This window comes from Dendrobium catenatum, unplaced genomic scaffold (genome assembly GCF_001605985.2).
Source record: "Dendrobium catenatum unplaced genomic scaffold, ASM160598v2 fragScaff_scaffold_793, whole genome shotgun sequence".
NCBI lineage: Eukaryota > Viridiplantae > Streptophyta > Magnoliopsida > Asparagales > Orchidaceae > Dendrobium > Dendrobium catenatum.
Window position 1 is genome coordinate 280,155 of NW_021319255.1, and position 19,857 is coordinate 300,011.

The 19,857-nt window shown below is 34.6% G+C and overlaps 1 protein-coding gene across 1 annotated transcript in view; it reads left to right on the top strand.

The window, feature by feature from the left end:
- The first annotated feature begins 3,860 nt into the window (after positions 1 to 3,860).
- Positions 3,861 to 19,857, top strand: part of LOC110116670 (ATP-dependent DNA helicase 2 subunit KU80) — a 64,931-nt gene continuing 48,934 nt past the window's right edge. Inside the window, exons 1-5 of the mRNA XM_020850346.2 lie at positions 3,861 to 4,189; positions 4,655 to 4,747; positions 6,301 to 6,352; positions 16,581 to 16,712; positions 17,525 to 17,928. Of these exons, the coding sequence (XP_020706005.1) occupies positions 4,175 to 4,189; positions 4,655 to 4,747; positions 6,301 to 6,352; positions 16,581 to 16,712; positions 17,525 to 17,928 (696 nt within the window). The 5' untranslated portion in view covers positions 3,861 to 4,174. The remainder of the gene's footprint in view (positions 4,190 to 4,654; positions 4,748 to 6,300; positions 6,353 to 16,580; positions 16,713 to 17,524; positions 17,929 to 19,857) is intronic.

Below are 19,857 nucleotides of genomic sequence, written 5' to 3' on the forward strand. Positions count from 1 at the left end.
GGGCTAAAACAAGCTCCGAGACAGTGGTTCCAAAAGTTCACCATGTTCCTTCAAAAATTTGGATTTGTGTTCGGCCGCTCGGATCCGTCCCTTCTCCTCTATCACCATAATCACATTCAATTATTTTTATTAATATACGTTGATGATATTCTCTAAACAGTCAATGATTCAAAGACAATTGAGATACTCCTAAAGCAACTATACTCCAACTTCAAGCTCAAACAAATGGGAGACATCTCACTATTTCTTGGCATACAAATCATCAAAACTCCGACCGGTTTCTTTTTCCATCAACAACATTATGCTAAAAACATTCTCCAAATGGCCAGGGTTGAAGATTGCAAACAGGCTCCAACACCGATGACTCCTAAATCAACCTCCAAGAACTCATCAAATGAACTATACTAAAATCTTCAGCTCTACCACAAATTGGCTGGCTCTCTTCAATACCTTTCAATCACAAGGCCGGACATTGCCTTTGCAACAAATTTCATTTGCCCAAATATGCATGCTCCAACTACACAGGATCACAAAGATCTCAAAAGACTCCTCCGATATATCAAAGGTACCTCCCAATTTGGTTTTCCGCTCACCGTTGGTGATCGTCAACTCAGGACTTATGTAGATGCAGACTGGGTGACATATTCCAAAGACATAAAATCAATCACAGGGTTCTGTTCCTTTCTCAGACCAAATATCATTTCCTGGTCCGTCAAAAAGCAGACCACTATGACAAAATCTTCCACTGAAGCCGAATATCGATCTCTCTTAACAGCAACTTCCGATGGCTTATGGCTTCACCGTCTTGTCACTGAACTTCAACTACCAAAAAAATCCTATTATCATACATTATGACAATACCTCCGTTATCGCTCTTGCGAACAATCCAGTCTTCCACGTAAGAATGAAACACATAGAAATTGAATATCATTTCATTAGTGAGCACATCAAGTCTGGAGCTCTAACCATCTCATATATAAGCTCAATGAATCAAATAATGGACATTCTTACAAAGCCTCTCTCTATAACCCGATTCAACAATCTCCGTCACAAATTAACCATCCAACCTATGGATGCTTAACTTGAGGGGGCATGTTAGAACGCCTTACACGTCACCAGCGGACGTGTCCTAACCGTTATCAATTTCTATATTATCTTGCTTTCTTTCTCTCATACCTATCTATAAAGAGCTACCATGTATTACATTTAGATGATATGAAATTACATTTTTCCTTTTCCTTTTCTCTATTATCTGTTCTTCTCTCTCCGTTCCTGCTGGCCAAAGGATCTCACAGAATGAGCATTGATTAAATGAACTCTAACATCTCTTAATAGTTGTTAATTTGGATTGTTGGTTTTGATTTTGTGATATGTTTGATTAGTTATTTGGATGATTTTCAGCATATTAGTTTGGTAGGCATACCTGATCAGTTCAAAGGGATTAATAGTTATACGGGGATCTTGGTTGAGGCGACTTTTGAGCTAGCTTCCGAATCTTAAGGAAATGAATGAGATCATAGAGTTTGAATCACTTTTTCATGTGGACAATCTTGATCAAGCTTGGAAAACAAGACGTACAACACAATTAATATCCTTATTGTATTATTCTGATTTTCATCATTTTCACTCCAACTTCTTACACACCCAAGACTTCAACAACCCTCCCATGCGATTTTATTCCAGTATGCTTCCACGATGTCCCTTATCCTAGAAAGGGATAAATTATTCCGTGCGGAGTACGAACGGAAGTTCCCGTTTGGAATGTGAGTATACATATTGTGTGCTAACATTATATATACGATTTGAACCAAATTGTGTATAAAAATTATACTCAATATACACATTGTGTACACTCACAGTCCGGACGGGAACTTTCCATCTAGACTCCGCACAGAATAATTTCTCTTAAAAATGAGATCGGTTCAAATGCTTGGTTCAAAAATTAATCTTGTACAAGTACATACAAATAATACAATGTTCGAAAAATAAGTTTGAACCAGATTAAAGCCTTTTTGAACAGATAATGTGGCACTCAAACCTAATATGAATAATTAGCTAAAAAATAGAGGTTCAAAACTGGTTCGAACTTAGGGTTTGAATATCAGCTTCAAAATTGATGTTTGACACTCAAATACACTAGCTTCAAACAAAGTTCGAACAAAGTAATGTATAACCAATTTGGTTATATTTTTTCATACCTTTAATACAATAAAAGAAGCATAATATTTGATCCTCCTACAGAACATAGGGCTCTAAATATAAACAATTACAAGATTATAGTATGGTCAAATAAGATTCAAACAAAAATCAATTATTATTGGACTTAGTATCAATGTTATGTGAATCAAAATCAGCAACAATTGAAAAATGTTTGAATAAAAGCTGAATAAGTTTGAAATCATATTCAAATTGATTTGAACTCCATTCAAACATGTTCATTGCATCCATAGGTTAGCCGTTCAATAAATATAAGCATATGATGCATATATGACCAATTTGACCCAAGGGAGTATTGAGCTGGAGATTTTAGTTACTTTGAGTCACCATTTCATATTTATATGATGAAATTAGATGATCAAAGATTCTCATAAAGAGAGATGATCATGACAAAATTTTTAGGTTTAGTTTTCATGGACCAAGATTGTCAGGGAGAGATTTAGTATGAGAAAAATATGAATATTCCTATTTTTATACTTTAGAATATTAGTTTTGCATAACAAAGTATCAAATATTGCATAAGCAATATTTAAATTGATTTGATTATTCTTCAAATAAATTTTAATTTAAATCAGGTTTGAATTATGCTCAAAATAGTATTTTGACCAGGTTCAAATCAATTTTGATTGTTGATAAAAAAATGTTTTATATCTCCAACTATATTACTATTGAGCTGACGCCAGTCTGAAATTTCAAATACATTTTCTTCATCTTAACTTATATATTTCCTATAGAGTATTAAAGAATCATTTGAATGATATGTTCATAACATCATTTAAAATATATATCCATAGCTATTAAAATCCAATTAAAATATGTATCAATAGCTATTTGAATCATATAATCACATGCTCCCATTGCTCTCATTCAATTCATTCATTAGATAAGCAAATTAAAATAAAAAAAAAATATATTTTGAGGTTATTTTCTTAATAGGCTGACACAAATACAACATCATTAGAATAGGTTCTATTTGGTATAGTTCCAAAGTTTGAAATAAATAAGGAAGTAACACAACACAACACCAACAACATCAAGCCTGTAACCCACTAGGTGGTGTCAGCTACATGAATCTTTTTTCTCCATTGTGTATTATTAAGAGTCAAATTCTCATTTATATCTAATAAAGAAATATCATTTCTAATATTTTTAAATCAAGTCTTTTTAATTATATATATACATTTCTTAACATAGGTTAAATCTAACACATCTACTCTCATAACCAGTTCTTCAGAAGACTATCATTTTTTGTAACCAAATCATCTAAGACAATTCACTCTAATATTTTCTGCCACTGGAGCTACTCCAATTTTTTCATGCTTATGCTCATTTTGTATCCTGTATTTAAATCAATCAATAAATAAGAAGAATAAAAATTGATTTATATATATAAAATAATTATCAAATTGATATATATATATATATATAAAAATAATGATTTAATCGTATTTGAGTCATTATTTAAGTTTTATATTAATTAAAAATTGGCTCATTTTTGTGTCAAATTTGAACAAACCAAACAATAAAAATGTTCACTAGCAATTTTAAAAAATTATCAGTTTTTTAAAAATAAAAATTTAAATGAATCAATCACAAATATCTTAAAAATTAAACGAGTCAAATAAAAATACATTCATGTTGAACTGGTCTTCCACCTCCGCGTCTCTCTCTCTTCCAACAACGACAAGTGGATTCATAATCGCTTTGATCTCGACCTTCAGATTGGGCTCGATGCTTCTCTTGAAAGCTATTCGCAAGAGTCGCCGTACCTTTCGGTGTTGCGTAGGCGGGAAGCAGAGCAAGTGAACACTCCGACATTAGAAGTTCAGAAGATGCAGCAGTCAAATAAGAACCCGAGTCATTCTCTCCATTAATCAACGAAGCTGGAAAGTATCGATCGTTCCGCTTCATCGTGCTTGTTTCTTATACTCCCGTACATATTTTCCTGCCTTTGGAGATGGCTCGCAACAAAGTAACTTCGGCAACCCTAATGTCACTGCTATTTTCTTTTCTTTTCTGTTCAATATTATTTGAAGTTTCGCCATTGAAAACATTGTTCTTCAATCTTCACCAACTGCAAGCCTGAGGGAAACTCATCAATTCATTCTTCTGATTTGTTCTTTTGTGTTAAGGGTTGTCAAACCTCATGTGTTTTTTCTTAATTTCCTACATTTTGATTGCTTTTCGGAGACTTTTGCTGCGAACGTTATGACATTTGTTGAAAGTGGAAGGAGCTGATCAGCTGGTTCGTAGTTCGCCTGTTTGTTTGAACTTTGAAGTCAAAATGTACTAGCTTATGCATGAGGATGTCAGGCTTTTATTGTAAATTTGCTGAGTTTTTGATGAGCACATTAAGCCGTTGACTTGTCGTCTCCAGGATAAAGAACTGTGGGCGTTAATTTTATATCATATTAATCTTATTTCATCCTATGTGCAGGAAGCTCTAGTTCTGGTTGTTGATGTGGGCCCTACGATGCATGATATTCTTCCCGACATTGAAAAACTCTGCACAATGCTTGTACAGAAGAAGGTAAAAAAACCTTTTCTTCTCCTCTTCTTCTCCTTTGTTTTTAAATTTATTGTTTTTTTGGGTATATCATCGAATTTTTTGGGCCCCATGTTTCTGTTCTGTTGTTGGGCTTCATGGTTGTAGACTTGTAGGGGCCTCTTCATAAATCCTTGAGGTTTGCCTCTTGATGTAAAAAGATAACCTTCTGTAAATTTGGTAATATATCCTTGTAGTTTCCTTTGTTTTATAAGCAAGGTCAATAGTTCTTCTGCTTTTAGTATGTTCATATGTGGTATATAGTTGGCATATATCTGACCCATTCATGGATATTTTGGTTCACGCACTTACGCATCTTTGACTAACTTGCAATCTTTCATACCTTTTGGCATCCTAAGCATTGACTTTTAGTTTTTGCCAACTTAGACAAGATGACTAGGTTTATAGCAACAACATCACTATTTCATTTGCAATCCTATTTTCTTACAATCAGTTCAAGTAATAATGCTTGTGTTGCAAATAAACTTGAAAAAAAGGCCGGAGAATGATTAAGACGGTTGATCTGTCTCATGAGATTCTACTATGGCCACAACAAGTTCACTGGTTGGTTAGTTGTTGTGAGTGCAAGCTTGTTGCCTTGTGCAACCACATTGCCACAAATGGATCTAGTGGCAAGATCGAAGTATGGAGAACTTATGTGTGAAACACATTAAGTAAAAGAAGCTATACCGTAAGGCCCTTAAGTCAAAGCAAACAATATATCGATAGTTAAGAGTTTGGGCTGTTACATTATGCCGTTACCTAATGATTGAAGAGCAATAATACATGTTTAAAAATGATAAATATAATTAATGATTTTAATTTGAAAAAAAATTAAAACTTAAAGCATGAAGTTAAAAAAACAAACCCTATCCATATGAAGGAAACTAAATTGTGTATTTAAATTTTTTTCCTTCATATGGTTTAACAATGAAGATATCGATATTTAATAAAAAAAGGGGATGTACATATATTCCACTGAAGCTTTTCATGGTGTATGTTTAACTCCCAAGTCTTCTTTGCCCAAAATAACACTTTGCCAGCCACAACAAACTATTTTGGTGTTAATCTTAATGATGGACATGTGAAAATCATGAAGACATCCATTTTTGATCATTGGAATGGTTAATGGTGGTATGGTGGTAGCCACTGGCATTTTAATGTTGGTCTGTTGACATTTGGCACTAGTGCATCAAAGGCTGGCTACAATATGATGGGTTGTGATTTTTTGTTGTGTTATGTTGTAGCCTAACAACTTATGATGGCGTAAGAGAGGGATGAGTGGTGGATTGTTGATATGGTGGAAATCTTAGATGGAACTTTTACCCAAGGTGGAAATTTAGAAAGATTTAAATGATTTGGATGGTTAGAGCATAAATACAATGGTCAAGGTGTTATTATGTTGAATGGAAAGGTATAAGTGGCTAGTATGTAAATTTCCGGAAAAAAATTGTCTCAATTAGTTTCAGTTATGCCTTTCTTTTCCTCGTTAGGCTTTTTCTCACATGATAATTTTATGTTCTTTGTCATTGGCACAGCTTATGTACTCTAAGAATGATGAAGTAGGCATTGTCCTGTTTGGCACAGAAGGTGCGATTCCTTTCCCATTTTCTAATCCCCTATTTTTTTTTAATGAGAAATGCATCCTCTTTTTTTCTTAGTTATCTTCTTTGCTCATTCTTTTATATTAGCAACCAATGAAAATATGCAACTTATCTTCCAATACGAGGATATTGATTATCCATGTAAATAATTTAAGAGGGAAACATTCCGTTATGCCTCCAAATAAGATGCACGAAGTCAAGTTATCAAAATTTAGAATTTCATTTAATAAGGATGATTAGACCTCTAAATGTAATTTTGTAAGTTAATCACAACGTAGGAATGCGAGTTTACATCAAGTTGCATCTTTGGTTACTCCTAATATTCATGCTCTTTGATTTTTGTGGAAAAGAAAATTCAGTTTGCTTGTTTATGGTTCTAGTCTTCATTTTATGAGTGTTGAGGATCTTTCTTGTTCATTGTATGCTGCGCCCCTTTGTTGGTGGGGCCTTTTATGAATTTTTATACTACTAAGTTTGCCATCTTTATTGACTATTCGACATTTATTCTCTCCTATAAGAATAGTGAAGTTTGGAATTTCAAATTTGTATTGTAAGTTATTCCCTTGATCCATGTAATGATGTTGAACTTGTGAATTTCAAATTTATACTTTTCCTTCAAATCACAAACTTGTTTTCTCAGGAAATTTTTCTTCTTTTTTATATTCTGTTTTAACAGATGGGATTACCTACAATAGGTGACCACTAATAGCATAACACAAGAATTCATTCTTGTTGAAAACCATGAGGTGAGGATAAATAATATAAAGGTAAGTTTAGATAACTGTGTGAAGGTTCATAATAAAATAAAGCTAAGATAGAGAGGAAAAGCATGAATGAACATTGAAATGAACTTCTTTACAGACTGATGAAGAATAGATCAATCCATCCCTCAGAGGTGAAAAACTAGTTTTCCCTTCTAACTAGGGGTCTATTGATCCAATGTGTATACCACCAATCCTTAGGAGAAAAACTGCTTTGTGCTTCTAATTGTGGGCCAATCGATCCAATGTGTACAACACCAAGCAATTGTTTTTGTATAGTGGTTTCCCCTTACCCACTATATTGAAAAAAGCTTAACTTATAGCTCAAGGATTCTAACTAACCTAACATACCTAGGTTCATGTAGCGAGCAAACATGAATTAATAATGATGGTTGAATTTGAGATTATGGCTACCTATCTTAGTTGTCTTCCTAATTTTCATTCCCTTTATTCTGTATTAAGGACAAGCCCTTGATTGCTTGCTTGTTGAATTTGGTAATTCAAACAAAGTATTTTACCTCCCGCCTTCATGCCTTCTCCATTGCTGAAAAGATAGGTTCTTCACTCTTTATAATGTGGGATTGGAGGGCTGCATATGCCTTTTGAAGGATTCTTGCTTTCTTTGTTGGATGATGAAAGTTTGCTTGGTTTCCTTGTGTGGTCTCCCGTGGCAAGGCACACACTTTCCTTCAATATTCACAACACAAATAGAAAAGAATATTGGAAGAAAAAGCTAATTTTGTTTGAGTTTAACTTATCTTAGCATTTCTTTTCAATTTGGTTCGTCTATGATATTAGAAGCTTATTTGGGATTCTGGTGTAAAACAACTGGTAGTGACTACTTTAAGAGCCCGTGTGATTACTAATGATCATGTTGGTTATACTCTTAAGTCAAAAGTTTAAAAGTATTATCTTCAGTTATTGGATTCAAAACTCAACTTGTAAGTTTCAAAAGTTTCTATCTCTAGTTTTGTTTATTTGTATTTTTTGTACTATTAATTTTTTTTTCTATTTTAAATCTTTCACATATCATATCATCATAATTATTAGCTTTCTCATTACTCTTTGGGGATATAATATATAATTATGTTTAAGTGCACACCTTCCCAATCTCTCCATTTGTGTTGCTATATATCATCTCGAGCACAAGAAGGTTAGAGGTTTCAACAAAAGACTTACAGAGGACCAGTTTCCCTCCATTTAGAGCAAGCATGGGCCACCTGTACTTCTCATGTCAAATAAATGTTTCTTAACGGCTCTTATTATTTGTCCTTTGCCCAATCCAAGGGATTACTGGCGACATTGGTCTACTTCCTAGTCGGAGTTGTCTCCAACCACATTTGCCACTTTTTGTTTGCTTTCTTCGAGGGCGAAGCTTTTCTTTCTTTGTGGATTCTTCATCCTAGAGAAGTGTGAAGCTTGGATTCGAAGGGGTCTTTCAGAAGGGTGATGAAGCTTTTTAGGGTGTTAAGGAATGCTTTCCCACCTAGATCTAATTCCTCGTATTAGACTAAAGGAAAATATACTTTTTCTGGCGGCCATTTTTGTCGAAAGAAAATAAATTTCCATTAGATAATTTAATTTTCGGTGGAATTTCGATGGATATGAATATGCTATTAAAAGGTTTGTAGAAAAAGTTTTTCGACATAATATTGTCAGAAAAATTTTGTCGGATTTTTAACTATTAATCCGAAGGAAACATTGACGGATTAAAAACGTCGTGGGAAAAAAACTATCGACAACTTTTCTGACGAAAATAATTGCAGGTAACTTTTGATGTTACTAGCGATTTTTGCCTCCGATGAATCTACCATGAAGTATCAGTGAATTTTTTTGCCATGATTTCAACGGAACCATGCATCATTTGTACAAGATGTAATTATGTTAGAAACTTAGTAGCAAAAAAAAAAAAAAACTTTCATATATTTTTTCTTAACCAACATATCATTGAAATTATAGAAGATTTATTTATCTAACATATCATGCAGACAACATAACATACATAAAATAAAAACCAAATGATATATTTGAAATAGCAATCATAGTAAAACCAATATTGAAATTATAATTATAAATTATGAATTAGTACTTAATATGAAATGTTCTATAATATTAAAAGATCTCATAGAATACATATAAATCAACTTTTAATTATTGTCCGTCTCCCCGAGCTCTCAGCATCTTGAGCTTATTGCTGACGATGCTACTACATGAACTAAATTGTCGATTGGGTTAATTTCTTTCAGCAGTCCAACAAATTGATTGAAACATTTATGAGGAACATTATATATTGTGTTGATATTGAGCACCTAACTGCAATGTATAACTTAGAATGAGTGGTGCACCCATATCAAAATAGTTGTTGAGGTGCACATAATAATTCATATAAATTCAGCCCATCAATTTAGGGGACTCTTTATATTTTCTCGAAATTGTGGGTCAGCTACATCAAATACCATCTCTTCGTATCTCCCAATATTTTCTTCGTCTACTGTTATGTAGCTTGTCGAAGAATTGCATTAAGAGTCGAAATGTGGCTCACATTTTCCATGTGAAGTCCAAAATTAATTGTTCATTAGGAATCTGAATCCTCTACGATATAAATCTAGCGTAACTTCATCGGGTATAAGGTTGGCTTTATTTTTTTGTATTGAGCAAAGACATCTAAACTTTTCGTTGGATAAAAATGAAAACATTTGATATGCCATGAGAATAATATATTCAACTCCCTTAACAAATTTATCTATTAATCCTTTCGTCCAGGTAACAATATATTTTACATTCACCATCTTTAGCTTTGGATATTCATGTATATGTTGTAATGTAACAAAGATAGTCCAAAACATTAAATTGATGAATGGTCTTTTTACTTAAAGCGGTTTTACCTTCATTTAAGTTTTTTTCATTAGCATAATTTTTTTTTTTCAAAAACATATAAAATTTTCACCTTCACAAAACCATATTATATTATTTTTGCCGACACATCACCGAGCATTTTCACTCACATATATAACTTAGCTACAATAAAAAAAATAATGTAAATCTATCCTAAAACAATAACATATTCTTAGGAAGACTACTAATGTAAGAGAGACTCAAATTTAAATAAATTTAAAAAGAAAAATCCATAAACCTAAAAAATTTTAACATTTCGTAAGGAAACTTTAGCGGATGAAATCTCAAATTGATGAAAAAATTTAAAAGAGAAGGAGATTTACCTTAAGATTTTTAAAAATTTGAATAAATTAGTGGAGAAAAAAAGGTTCCATAGAGCATGGGCTTTGGATGGGGTCAAAAAAGACGTTGGCGTTGAATTCACGTGAAATAGAGAAGGTGACCCATCAATTTACAAATTAGGGAATTATTGGTGGAATTTTCAGCAGAAAATTTCGTCGGAAATGCCCAAAAAGATGTAGGCGTAATTTCTGCTTTGAATTGAGTTGAAAATTTCGGCTGTTTTGATTTCATCGGAAGTCACGTTGGAAATATTGAATTTTTTGGTAGTATTGTTGATATAGGCCACCCTTTGTTTAGTGACTATAAAGTTGTGACAATATTATTCATTTTTTACCAGATCTTAAAACATTGAGGTTTTTAGGACTAGCTAGTAGTTTGGGCTTAGGTGCAAGAATGACTCCACTCATAAAAGTGAGAAGAAGCCAACTAGCTTGATCATGGTGAAGGTCAAGTCATACTCCTTGATGAGGGTCATCATCCCTTGGAGAATGGTGGGGCAACGGGACGACAAAGAAGTTGGGGATGAGTTATGTTGGAACTAGAATTTTTGAGAAACTTTGCTATCTCTATGGGAAATGGAAACAACAACTACAGGAGAATTGTGTTGGAAAGAGTAGAGCACCTGATCAACGACATTGTTATGACATTTAATAGATAATGGGAGCTGAGCGGACATCCTAATAAGAAGTGGATATTTCACTAGGAGCACTTCCAACTATTGTGTTATGGTGGATGGATCTCGATGATTCACGATCAAGTTGGCAAAGAAGGGCATCTTGTCGTCATGATGAGATTTACCAAGTCTCATCACTATAAGGTTGATGGAGGATGAAGAAGACAATGATTTTGCTAGATATGATAATATCATCGAAGATGTATAGAGAAAAGATGACGGTTCTCATGGGAACAATTGCACGATGAGCCTCACCATTGTCTTCAAGCCCCTTTATATAAGCATAGTGTTATGAGTTGTTTTAGTTTTAGGCTATGTTGCTCATGCATGTTATCACACCTTGGTAATGCTCTATAAATAGAGGCCTTGGGTTGATGTAAGATTTGGGGAAAATTAATGAAGCTTGAGGTATTGTTCTCCCCAATTGCTGTCTCTCTCTCTCCCTCCCTCTCTCTCTCTCAAGAACATCTTCCAAGATCCTAACATATGGTATCAGAGCTAGGGAGATGGAGGAAGTTCTTGCATTCAAGAAAAAAAGAGAGGAGGCTTCCGGTGATGACCGGAAGGCAGAATTGCCGGCTATGAGCATGCAGGAGATGAAGTCGGACTCAGGCCCTGTTCTTGAGTCGGACGTTGGACGCATGTATCGAACTCGGGCGGTAGTTTGGGTGAGCTGCAATCAGAGCTGGCGGGGTTGGATCGGCCGCGAGTTCTGTCGCGGGATCAGCAGAAGGCTTCGATGAGTCTTGGTTCGGCGCTGGGATCGTGGTCGGAGATGGGCTGGAAGCGGACAGTCGGAGTCGCGTGCGGTGTCGAGTTGTGCATCTGTCCGAGTGTGAAGGCTCGGGCAAGGAGGGTTCGCGGCTACAGGCGGGACGACTGGATCTTGGGCGGCTTTGGCTGTTTGACTCAGACGGCTTGCAGAATAGATGGGGCGAATCTCATATAGTTCATGGAGAACCTGAGATTTGAAACAGAGGCCATGGCCATTTTCTATGGGGTTTGTTATTTAGTAGAGGATGTTATTGTTGAGGTTTTCTTGCTCAGGTTATGCTTGAAGGTGAAAGGTTGAGGAGCTTCATGGAAAGAATTGCAAGATTGAAGATTGGGCTCAGATGAGGGAGAAGGTAGAGATTCATATTCAAGTGGAGTTTCGATCAAGGTGGAGTACGGAAGGCAACTGCAGAGGCGGAGAGAGAGACTCTTAATCTTGAATTCGATCAAGGTGGAGAATTATAGGAGCATGTTGAAGAATCAAGAACCTCGAGGAGGCAAGATGGTCGAAACTTGGGATTGTAACGAGCGGAGCGCAGGTGAATGCGATGGGCTCGGTGGACGGGTGGATCGTGCGAAGTCGCAGGTAGGAGCGCGCACGGGTGTCCAGGGCGATCGGTTGGATTGCAATAAGTTCGAGTTCTTGTGACGAGTGGTTCTTTGTTTTTTGTAAAACTAAATCAAGGTGGAGATTGTTACGTGTTGTTTTAGTTTTAGGCTATGTTGCTCATGCATGTTATCACACCTTGGTAATGCTCTATAAATAGAGGCCTTGGGTTGATGTAAGATTTGGGGAAAATTAATGAAGCTTGAGGTATTTTCCTCCCCAATTGATGTCTCTCTCCCTCCCTCCCTCTCTCTCTCTCTCAAGAACATCTTCCAAGATCCTAACACATAGTGTAGTGGAGGAATGACAATATTATCCTAGACAAGCTCAAGCCTTCTCCCTTCTATCTTCCAAACATTGAAGTGATCTGAAGAGATCTTTTGCCACCCAATTATTGCGCTCAATCATGCAAATCACATAGTAGTGGTGTGCACGGTTTAAAGGCTTGACAAGATAAGGTGATTCAACTTTTCTCATCAAAATTTCTTGAAATTTTTGCTCTTATATAATCAATTATATTTATTATCTTTGTATTCATGAGGGTCTATTGCCTTAAAGAGCCAATCAAATATAACAAACCAATTCAAGAATTTTTGTTGTATTCATCTCCTATGCCACACAAAGTGAGGATTCCTTATCCAGACATAAATGTACTCGTATGTAATTTTGTGTCTCCAACTATTCATGTTTTAAAAACATAAAAGAAAGTAAACACTTTCAATCGAGGACAAAGTATTTACTATTATTAATCTTTATATGAACTCTTTGGTTATCTTTTTGATCGGACTTAATTGATTGATCACTCAATCACTGTGGCAAATTGGACTTGTGCACTTTTTTGAATGTCACCCCAGGTAGTATTTTATTGAGCGTCCTCTTGACTACCCTGTTCTACCTAGGGTGAAGTACATGCTCAGAGAAGACATTCAACTCTATGTTGGCCCAAGTCATCTTGAGTTGGATCTCCTGGATCTAGATAAGAAACATCGCCACCCTAACCTTACTCAGTAGAGCTCAATGTTGGAGGCCCCTTCCTTGCCATCATAAGGATTTTGAACTTCATCCAGCTTGAGAGGGGACGCTAGTTTGATTTCAATTGGGAACAAAGGCTAGACTAGATGTGCTATAGCCACAACCATATTTTGTTTATGATTAGATGCAACATACTCTGGTCGCCCCCTCCTTGGCCACACAATCCTTGAGCTTCTTCGCCTTGTATGCTAACTGTTGTATGCGTGCACGGAGCAGTGATTCTATCATTTCCATTTTAGTGATCGACAATTACAGGGGAACACTTCTGATTGGATTATAGTGGCCCTCAGAAGGCCATGTGCAGTCGATAGAGGCTACCACTTGACAGTTTATACGTCAATCTTATGATTGTGGAAGTATCAGCATTAGTGTCCTTGATAGAACTCCAAGGAGATTGCTACCCTTCTTAAACTCTCTACCTTGTCCTTTAGAGTTTATTTTTGTTGTTTCTTAACAATCTGTTGTAGATCCTTCATGGTCATAACAATTACTTCCATCTATTTTGCTTTATTTGATCGAAGTTGCTCCACACAAGATCTACTGACCTTATATATTTCATTTGCTTGTGAGATTTTGAAATGTAGACGAGCAATGAACTAGGTGATGATGGTGGCAGTGACATCCCAAACCCAATTATGAGTGAAGAAAATGTGATAATTTGAAGTAGCGTATCTCCTGAGAAAATGACAAGTGAATTGGAGTAAAAAAATTGACAGCATATGCATAAAAGACTTTCTCATTTTGAATAATTTTGTTTGACTTGTACACTTCTTTTGATAGAAGCTTTGGGCTGGCATCTTATAAGTTCATTTCATCATTAAAAACATATTAGTTATCATAGGACTATCATGATGACACAAGTGAATGATGGCGGAGTTGAGGAAGCTATTTTAGTTAATTTTGGCTTGGTGATTTAGTGATGGTATTTGTTGTTGTTAGATGGGAGAAAGATTAAAAATTATTGAAAATTTTAATGTGGGTTGGGTTGTTGCCTAGTATAATTCATAACATTATTATTATTATTTTTTTTCGGATGAATCCAATAATCCTTATAATGATCATAGAGTTCTGACATATGTTTAATTGAAAATTATTCTAGGCTTTGTGAGTCCAAGTGAACATATGTGGCATGCGTAGTGGATTGCATGGGACTAAAGGGATGGATGTGCAATGGGATGGTGAATGAAGTACAAGGAGGAGGTTGCAAATGCGGTTGTGGGATGATTGTAAAAGATGGGAAGAGGGTTAGTGGTTTGCGGTGTAAAGTTTATGGAATTTGAGGCAAGTGATGTTGAGGAAGAGATGTGAGAGTGATCCATGAGGATCACGTGCATGGGAGATGCTCTATGTGTTTGCAGGAGAGACATGAGACATATTGTATGTATGAGTCTCCTAATGAATGCAATAGTTGCAGGATGGTTGTGGGGTTGTTATGTGAGGCTTATGCTTGTGAGTGACACGTTGGCAGAACTTGTGGCTAGGAATGCGAGCGAATGCATGACGAGTTGAATGGTAAAAATGGATTAGTGGATAAGGGCCATAAGGCTATTAGCTTTTGCGGTTTTGGCATGTGAAATATGTTTCATTGCTTTTTTATATTTTTTAATATTTTTTTACTAAGTGGGGTGATTATAGGATAAATGGGGGAGTAGCTTCTGGAGATTGTTGGTTTGAACTGAATCAAGATGATCCAGTGTCGCAATTGTAGGATTGGATTGCGAAATTAATTAATTTGGTAAATGTTTACGGGTTTGAACCGAATCACTTTTTCCCTTATAGTATTTGGAGCAATCTATGTATAAAACTTGGTTTTAGAGAGAACTCAATTGTTCTCACATAATTAATTTTATTCATCAATACTTAATTGTGAATTGATGTCATAAATCTCTGTTCATAGAAATAGTAAAGTCAAATATTTTGAATTCAAATTTAATCTCATTTTAAATTAAATCTACTACTAGCAAAATATTGAAATTGAAATTTAATCTTATCCAAAAAGGTTCAGAGCCTAGTTTGACTCATTGCAATTGACCTATGGCAAATTGGTCTCTACTGAGCTAATTGTACTTTGTCATAGCTAACAGTCTATTCGGTTGCATGTGAGAAAAGTAAAAATGAGAAATAAGGTAGGCAGATGATCTCAATTTTTTGGTTTATACTAGCGGAAAATGAGTAGTCACCAAGAGTGCTTAGCTGTTCAAGCCGGGCTCTTTTATGCTTGGAAGTCACTTTTAAAATTGGTTAAATATGATACTTATACCTTTTATGAAATTACAAAATCACTCATAAGTGCATATGCATCACACTCAAACGTGCATTGAAATAATATAGTGATTGCATATTATAGTATATTAAAATTAGAAATGTTATATTGATATGTAATGCATCATTATTTATTAATTTTTGCTAAAGCATAGTAAAATTATAATATATAATGTTGTAGATAATAATCTATTATTAATTCCTTATATTTATGCAATATTTTAATTAATATAGAAATACATTTAAGATATATTATTGTATAGAAGAACGTAACAAAAATATATTATCATAGCATGCAAATATATAATATCGAAGTATTTTATATAAATTAATCGTTGTAGTATATGAAATTTTACGAGTTAAATATTTTTATATGCTTATATTTATGTGATATGCCCATGCAAATATATGTATGTGTATGTATATGCAATATTTTTTATGCATAACTATATGTATGCACATTATTTTTGTTATCCATTGTAGTAGTGTACTACATAGGTAAATTGCATGATTTATAAAATGTATCATATAAAATCTATTTTTTTTTTTCTGATTTTGCACTATCCATCTTTCTTTATTTTTACAATTATACACAGACAGACATGGCATGCGTGCGCATTAGGGGTAGTTTTACTAGGATTATTAAGAGTTTCCATGCTTCATCCACAACCAAACAATAGGAAATATCACTTTCCAGTTCAATAGCCAAACATCATTTTAGAAGTGGTTTTCACTTTCAGAATTGATAGGTGCTTATGAGAAATCAAATAAGTACTAATAGAAACAAAAATTCTTATTGAAGAGCATTGCATCTCTCTTTCTCTCTACTCTATGCCAATACCAATGCGATATACTTTGGAATTGTCAGAAACCAAAAATGACCTACAGAAGGAGGTGGGTGGATATCTACATGTTGTGGTTTTACAGGATATCAAAGTCGTAGATGATGTTACAGTGGATAATTTGCGTGAACTTCCAAGAGGAACTCGCAATGGAGATTGTATCCTGAATTGATTAGTTGTGATTTTTTCTTTGCTTTCCCATTCAAAGGTTTTACTTGTTAATGTCAAAGAATATTGCAATATATTTTTATTTATAGATCCTTCACTTTGAATTATTGTCTTCTATGTTATTATTGTTGCTGGAAGCATCTAAAGAGGATTATTGGTAAGTCAGAACTATTTTTCTTGTCATTATTTGAATCCCATTGCATCCTCCATTACTCATGCGATAACAAAGAAAAATATTGAGCTGTGTTTTTTCTCCATGCAATCATCTAATGCAAGAGTTGGAATTTTCATGGTAATGTTGTATTTTTTTTTTTAATGTGAATGTTTTGTATTGTGTTGTCTGGCTGTAATAAAATGGTTACTACTCTTTCCAAATAGACAAGCTTCTCAGGGTCTGTTTTACATGGTCTTGGAGCCTGAAGGGATTTCACACAAGCTTAGGCATTTTCATTATGTATTTCTACAGAAATGGAAAACTATGGATGATAGTATTTGGAAAGGCAATGTGAAGCAGTAGTGCATTACAATTGAAGGTTTACCCAATTTTGGCAAGTTGATCGTCTAGCAATTTCCATGATATCCCCTCGTTAAATTGCTGTGGAAATGCATAATGAAAATTCCATGCCCCGCACATGTGCCCCCACCATGGCTTGACCACCTTGGAGAACACGCATGCAGAGTAGTTTGTCACTATTATTATAACAACAGAAGACATTATTTCGTACAACAAAACATAGAACCACCAATCTAATTTTTGCTTCAATACCCCATCCTTGTTATCCTGTTTACCTTGACGAGTTAGTTCTTGATGCTATTGTTGTCGGAATGGATATGTTGATAAAGAAATTTGGGCCTACAAACAAGGGAAAACATCGCCTTTGTCTTATAACTGATGCACAACACCCCGTCAAGGAGCCAGATGAAGGCTGTAAGGCAGATCAGGTTAATACGATTGGTCAATTGATGAAATCTCATGGAGTGCGATTGGATTGCATAGTTGTAAAGGTTAAGTTGGCTAGGTCAGTTCAACAGAAGGCAGCAGATGAGAATATTGATCTACTGAATCAATTTTCTAAGAATACGATCTCTAAAATCATTCATGTTGATGGTCCGACATCATTGCTTGGAGCTCTTAGGACTCGGAACATTTCCCCTGTTACTGTTTATAGAGGAGACCTTGAATTAAGTTCAAGCATGAAGATCAAGGTGAGATGTTGTATTTTGTCACGAGTAAAGGAGCTTGATTATGAACCATTATTTTAGAAGAAACAATTTTTGAGATTTCTTGATTTTTTTTTTTGAAATTTGAATTTAATCAATTTTCTAGCTCCTTTTAGACTATTATAAAAATTTATTTCTTACACATTCTCTTTTTACTCGGGTTTTGTTTAGAAAATACCACTATAGCTTTGTTTACATACTGAACAATGGTTATTTACCCTTATTTTACGTGAAATTACTAACCACTTTCTTTTTTTTTTTCTTTTCTTAACACTTTTTCTATTTAGTCGGATTCATTTAGAAAAGACAACTGTAGTTTTATTTACATACGAAACGATGATTTTCTACCCTTATTTCAAGTGAAGTTACTAACGACATTCTTTCTTCTTTATATTTTTTTATTTTTTTATTTTCTTTTAGTTTTTTTGTTAGGCTCGAATTTTTTGCCTTGGTACCGATTGTTTTTAATTGGCCTAAGTTCAAGCTATTTTGCTTGTGTAGGCAACGTTCTAATCTTATGATGATTTAGTCATTGCTTAAATGTAATGGCAGAGTGAGGAAGTAAGCTCTTCCTTCCCCATCTTTTTTGTTTTCTTTCTATGAGAGTGGAGGTGTGGATTTGAGTGCCATGATCCTGGTTCTTTGGCTGCACTTACTTTGGTTTTGCACGTGTGCTATGCTCCTTTTTTATATTTAAGAGGTTGTCTTTGTTTTGTTTGTTTGGGACAGTCAAGGTTGCTGGCATAGTTGACATCAATATGCCAATTTAGTGAGTGGATCAAAAAATTTGGATCACATAAATTTGCTAAAAATTTAAGTGATCAAATTTATACTGATATAGCAGTTAAGTATATGATGAGTTATATATATGTAAATCAAATAAATAGAAAACCATGTTAAATAAATTCAAATTATTATGAAATAAATTTTTGCCATCTCTAAAGGTCTTCATGAATTCTCTTCTTAAGTCATCTCTAAGTGACCAAGCTAGTTTAGTGAACACGAGTAATGTTATCATGGTTGCTAGTAAATGATTAACCTGAAAAAATAATTAACAAATCATTAGTTGATTTCATAAAGATTTGTTTTCATTAAATCACTAAATAGCTACCCATGAATTTAATATTCAAAATTTTCTTTAATGGCTCCTACATCACATAGTAGTTTTCTTCTTGTTCTCTTGTTGAGATAACTTCCTTTAGCATGGGTTCAATTGCCTTTTACTGATGTGCTAGAACGTGATTGATATTAAATTCATGAAATGAGTTGTCATCCAATAATTACTAAGTAAAATCGAGGCACCACGCTCTTGGCTGGATCCCAATAGATGAAAAGCAAAATTGGAGGCAACAACTGATAAGGACGTTAAGGCAATCCTCCAATCAGTTGCCTTAGCATGTCTGATTAAGGGTGGTTGGCCAAGCTCTTTTCGGCGCCGACTTGATGAGCCTATCTAGACAACCTTACATTCGCCAATCTTTATCTCGTTGAGTGGTTCATTATATGGGAAAATTTTTAAGCAAACCATTTGCTTCTTACACTGTACCCTCCTAAAAAGGAAATTTCTTCCCGGAAACTTATTACATGCATTGTCAAGTGATAAGGTTGCCAGCTTCTATCTCCTCCGTGGCTTCTCGCTTCATCTAGCTTATTCCGTTGGCTTTAATCCATAATGCAACTCATTTCAGCTTTCTTCTTTATTAAGGACAAACCCAAATATATTCTGATCTTCCTCTATGCACCCATTGACATCAATTTGCCATCCAAATCACATGAATTTTTTATCAGTCATGGGAGTTATGCTATGTGGCTAGAGGAGCAATGTTTTTATAGAAATACGGTTTAAGTGAATTAGTGTATCATAAATAGATATAAATCTACTCATATTGAGGCTAGTGCCTCTCAAGATAATTA